The following is a 5,882-nucleotide window of genomic DNA, read 5'->3' as shown; positions in this document are numbered from 1 at the left end:
CGGCTAGATTTGTCTATATTGATATATGTAATATGAGACTTTGTATTAATATTCCAGTTTATAAAGAGATATATGTATCTTTTCTGCTATGGGTAGACACTTTAGTGGTTTCCTATTTTTCACTTTTGCAAACAGTGCTATAACAAATAGTCTGGTATGCAGTTCCTTGTGCCTAAGAGAAGATACTTGTGTGGGAGTGGACTGGCTAGGCCATAGGACATATATGCCTCTCTCTTTGTTCGTATTGCCACATCGCTCCTCAGAGTGATTGTCCTACTTTACCTTCCCACCAGCAGTGCACAAATGTTGATGTTGGCTATGTCCTTGCCAACCCTTGGTAGTTGTATCTGTGCTTTCTCCTTTGTCTCCAGATCACCAGAAAAGGTGGGAGATAAGGTTTTGCAATTAAAGGAGAATGTCAGCTCTGAAGAATTTCCTGTTACATTTACTTGAATGAGGAAAAGATTTTGTTCTCTGTTTTGGTGAAAATAATGTTTAGATTTCTGTGGAAAACAGTTACATACACTTTTTATTCTGAAGCAGAGCAGTTTTTTCTTTTCTTTTTTTTCTGTTCGCATTCTTGGCAAACAAGTAGGAAAGACCAATTAGGAAGCTAATGTTCTAAATATTTACTTGCAGTAATAGTCATTTTTTAATGTTTTATATAGCATGGAGCATTAGGTTTATGTTTACCGCCTTTCAATGTTTTGAATTGGTTAAAATGAATTAAGAATGTGACACAACTTTATGGATAAAGATTGATCATAATTATTTGCCACTTTATTTGCATTTTGTGAGGGAAAATACATGGTGAGAAACTGTGTTGACATTTTACAAACAGGTTAGAAAAGTCATAAAGAGTAATTTTGGCTATTTTATGTTGTTTCTTATGTTCACAGGTGGGAAAGGAGAAGTTTCACAAATCCCAGCATTGGGGCTTTTGCAACAATGTTATGATGTTAGTGAGTGATGAAAAGCCTGGAATAGGTGGAGAACCACTTCTGGGACAAAAGATAAAGCCGAAATGTAGCATATATCCTAAAGGAGATGGAAGTGATGTACCATCATGGGTAGCCTTTGATAAACAGGTAAGTCACATGACATTGGGAGGAATGCAATCTCAGAATTTTACAGATGCTAAATAGCTTTGAGAAAGTAGGAGTCTTCAGTGTAAATGTTAAGGCTAGTTCTTTTCTTTTAGCCTTTTCTACTTATTATTGCCTTTATTTTAGTGTTTTATTTTAGTGTTTCTCCCCTTGTCTTTATTTGTTTAAATTAACAAACATAATTATATATATTTATGGTGTACAACATGATGTTTTGAAATATGTATACACTATGGAATGGCTAAATTGAGCTAATTAACATATGCATTACCTCATGTGCTTCTCTTTGTGATGAAAACACCATCTATTGTCTTACAATTTTCAAGTGTACAATACATTGTTATTAACTATAGTCATTGTGTTATACAATAGATCTCTTAAACGTATTCCTTCTAAGTGAAATTTTGCTTCTTTTGACTAAGGTTAGTTCTTCTGAAAAGATAAATTCAAAGTATCCTAAACAAAGAAAAATTATTTTTGCTCTGCTCTTTTTTGTCAGGCACATTGGTTGCAGGATGCCAAATGTTTATCTTTCTTGGCTAATGCTTATTAACCTTTCTCTCATCTTCACTGAACAGGATAATCTGTCCTATAGACACTAAGAGTCTGGTCAGATTGTCACTTTTGGTTTTGAGTTGCCATTGACTAAATAATTGTGTTTGAGTCTGAATGTGGCTTTAAATAGGAATAGAAAAATGCCTTCTCTTCTTTTCTCCATACTAACTAGTAATAAACCATAGTAATGATTCTCCATCCCTAAGGGCTAAAATGTGATATGGCAAGAAGAGTAGTGAAAGGAAGCGATGCCATTATTAGACAAGAGTTGGAATTTTTTAATGTATATGTCTATACACATACACACACACATACGTATGGACATATTGGCAGTTAGAAAAGGGAATGTATTTGAATATTTTTTAAAAAGGCGAAGATCAAAGGAAAGAAAAGGCAACCAGCTATATGGATATGCTGTGTTTATCAGACAGCCCTGTATCACAGCCCAATGTTCTGTTCTCCAGAAAGAACTAGTTATTAGATTATTTTAGATCCTGTAAGTGAAAGATAGTTCAGGACTAGATAAAGAATTGAAACCATAGCATGCTAAGTTTACCAGGTGGTTTTTAGCAGCTTTCAACACGGATTGATTGGCAGTACTTTGATTCTAATTAAAATGTCCTCAAATTTGGTAGAATTGACACATCCCCATGTCATCTGTGATAGGTAGGGTAGATCAATTAGAGTGCACATTTTTTTTTGAAGCCAACCGTGATCTAACAGACCACAGGGAGGCTTCTTTCCTGGGAAACCATCTCTCCTTTCAACATGGGCCAATATTCTTTTCTTTTCTTGGATTATTTTCAGTACCTGGCTCAGTGCTGGACCCAGAGCCCAAAAATAATTCTGGACTGACTGACTTGGGTGGATTATGCATAGTTTTCTGTTACTCTCAATCTTATAGGATGTTTACTTTGCATGGGCCAAAGAAAAGATTCTATTTTTACCTCATGTAAAAAAGAGGGTATTGACAATATTTTTAAACTAATCCACTACTGAATAAGTAACATAGGCCACAATGTATTAATATTAAACTATTCCCTTGCATTTTCAAGTCAAAAGTATGTCATGTATATATTTAATATATTTGTTCCAAGCCTTATTTTGCTAGCCTTTAATTATCTATAAATTTAGTAAAAGTTATGTAGAATATTTCGTGAATCTGGAATAATTTTAGCTTCAGACTACTTGAGAAAATGAAGAGCTTGCTCATTTCAGGTCTAACTAAATGCAACATAATTCCTTCAGTTATTTTGTTGGTCAACTTCTATTAAATATTCATTGAGCTTTAAATGAGACACTAAGACTGAAATATTTACGTGCTCTGATGAGACTGTGAACTACAGACTAGATCCTGGTTAATACCCCAAGCAAATTATAAAGCGCTTTCTACAATAGCGGTTCAACAAAAACAAGTCAACACCTGTTAATCATTTTCTTAAAAATGAGACATTTTCGGTGCACCCCGTCCCAACCGCCCGGTCCAGGCCCCTCACTCTCCCCCGCTGCACCGCCACCGTGCTCTCCGTCCGCGTCCCGCTCGCGCACATCACGGACCGGCAGCAGCTGCAGCTCTCACGGCTGAAGGGGCTCAGCCTGGGCTACAAGGAGAACACGCCGCCGGCCCTGAGCGGGACCCGCGACCTGGCCAGCAAGACCACGAGGAGGATCTTCCAGGAGCCCGCGGAGTGGAAAACTAAAGCAGCCGCCCCGGGCGTGGAGGATGAGCCGCTGCTGAGAGAAAACTCCTGGCGCTTTGTCATCTTCCCCACCGAGTACCATGATATCTGGCAGATGTATAAGAAGGCGGAAGCTTCCTTCTGGACCGCCGAGGAGGTGGACCTGTCCAAGGACATTTGGCACTGGGAATCCCTGAAGCCCAAGGAGAGAGATTTTATATCCCATGTTCTGGTTTTCTTTGCAGCAAGTGATGGCATAGTAAATGAAAACTTGGTGGAGCGATTTAGCCAAGAAGTTCAGATGACAGAAGCCCGCTGTTTCTGTGGCTTCCAAATTGCCATAGAGAACATACATTCTGAAATGTATAGTTTCCTTATTGACACTTACATAAAAGATCCCAAAGAAAGGGAATTTCTCCTCAATGCCATTGAAACGATGCCTTGTGTCAAGAAGAAGGCAGATTGGGCCTTGCACTGGATTGGGGACAAAGAAGCTACCTATGGTGAACGTGTTGTAGTCTTTGCTGCAGCGGAAGGCATCTTTTCTGGTTATTTTGCATCGATATTCTGGCTCAAGAAACGAGGACTGATGCCTGGCCTCACATTTTCCAATGAACTTATTAGCAGAGATGAGGGTTTACACTGTGATTTTGCTTGCCTGATGTTCAAACACCTGGTACACAAACCACTGGAGTAGAGAGTAAGAGAAATAATTATCAATGCTGTTCGGATAGAACAGGAATTCCTCACTGAGGCCTTGCCTGTGAAGCCTATTGGGATGAATTGCACTCTAATGAAGCAATACATTGAGTTTGTGGCAGACAGACATGCTGGAACTGGGTTTGAGCAAGGTTTTCAGAGTAGAGAACCCATTTGACTTTATGGAGAATATTTCACTGAAAGACGAACTTCTTTGAGAAGAGAGTAACGGAGTATCAGAGGATGGGAGTGGTGTCAAGTCCAACAGAGAATTTTTTACCTTGGATGCTGACTTCTAAATGAACTGAAGATGTGCCCTTATTTTGCTAATTTTTTTTCCCATCTCATAAAAAAATCAGCTGAAGTGTTATCAACTAGCCACACCATGAATTGTCCATCATGTTCATTAACAGCATCTTTAAAACTGTGTAGCTACCTCACAAACAGTCCTGTTTATTTATAATGCTGGTAGTATCACCTTTTGCCAGCAGGCCTGGCTGGCTGTGACTTACAATAGCAGTGACAATGGCAGTCTTGGCTTTAAAGTGAGGGGTGACCCTCTAGTGAACTTGGCACAGCAGGATTAAACAATCATTTAACCAGCACAGGCAGTTGAAAGATGCAGCCTCACTGCTTCAACACAGATTTTAATGTTTACTTAAATATAAAACTGGCACTTTACAAACAAATAAACATTGTTTGTACTCACAAGGTGATAATAGCTTGATTTATTTGGTTTGGACACCAAATACAAAGCATTCTCCTGACCACTAATGGGAGCCAATTCGCAATTCACTAAGTGACTAAAGTAAGTTAAACTTGTGTAGACTAAGCATGTAATTTCTAAGTTTCATTTTAGTGAATTAAAATGCTTGTTAACCAACTTTAAAGTCAGTCCTGTGTATAGATAGATATTAGTCTATTGGTGCCAGATAGAAGACAGGTTGTGTTTTTATCCTGTGGCTTGGGTAGTGTCCTGGGATTCTCTGCCCCATCTGAGTAAAGTGCTGTGGGATAAAGGAATCTCTCAGGGCAAGGAGCTTCTTAAGTTAAATCACTAGAAATTTAGGCATGATCTGGGCCTTCATATGTGTGAGAAGCCATTTCATTTTATTTCTTGCTGTATTTTCCCCAACTTCTAGTTGATAAGAAAAAAATCTTGAAGAGTTTTCATATGTGGCAGCTAAGGCAGTGTTGTCAAATTTCAAGTCATCCTTAAACAAAATGACCCACCTAAGATCTTGCTCCTGTTAAGTGGTGAAATCAACTAGAGGTGGTTCCTGCAAGTTCTTGTTTATTCTGGTTTTGTTTGTGTGTAAGTAGGTTGTGTGAGTTAATTCATTTATATTTACTATGTCTTTTAAATCAGAAATTTTTTATTATGTATGTCCGTTTAGATTTTGCCTGTAGTTCATACTTTAAAATAATCACCCAGTGTCTTATTCTAGCATTGTCTAAATCTGAGTATTATCTAGGGGAATCTTAAACTTCAGTAGGAAACCATGAGTTATTAATATAGTTTCCATTCAAATAGTAAGTTCAGAAGGAAACAGAATTTTTTTAAAATTTTTTTTATTTTTTTATTATACTTTAAGTTCTAAGGTACATGTGCATAACGTGCAGGTTTGTTACATATGTATACTTGTGCCATGTTGGTGTGCTGCACCCATCAACTCGTCAGCACCCATCAATTCATCATTTATATCATGTATAACTCCCAATGCAATCCCTCCCCCCTCCCCCCTCCCCATGATAGGCCCCAGTGTGTGATGTTCCCCTTCCCGAGTCCAAGTGATCTCATTGTTCAGTTCCCACCTATGAGTGAGAACATGCGGTGTTTGGT

The 5,882-nt window shown here is 38.2% G+C and overlaps 1 protein-coding gene and 1 pseudogene across 2 annotated transcripts in view; both read left to right on the top strand.

Moving 5' to 3' along the window:
- Nucleotides 1-899: 899 nt before the first annotated feature.
- Nucleotides 900-5,882, top strand: part of EFHC2 (EF-hand domain containing 2) — a gene marked incomplete at its 5' end in the record, with an annotated part of 171,837 nt that continues 166,854 nt past the window's right edge. The window contains 1 exon segment of the mRNA XM_017847751.1: nt 900-1,088. Coding sequence (XP_017703240.1) covers nt 900-1,088 — 189 coding nt within the window.
- Nucleotides 1,135-4,338, top strand: LOC108512474 (ribonucleoside-diphosphate reductase subunit M2 pseudogene; annotated as a pseudogene). The gene is made up of 2 exons (XR_001880615.1): nt 1,135-1,170; nt 3,060-4,338. The product of XR_001880615.1 is annotated as a ribonucleoside-diphosphate reductase subunit M2 pseudogene (transcript).

The sequence above is a fragment of the Rhinopithecus bieti genome, unplaced genomic scaffold, assembly GCF_001698545.2.
Source record: "Rhinopithecus bieti isolate Rb0 unplaced genomic scaffold, ASM169854v2 scaffold_30761, whole genome shotgun sequence".
NCBI lineage: Eukaryota > Metazoa > Chordata > Mammalia > Primates > Cercopithecidae > Rhinopithecus > Rhinopithecus bieti.
This window is presented reverse-complemented; position numbering and strand designations above follow the sequence as displayed.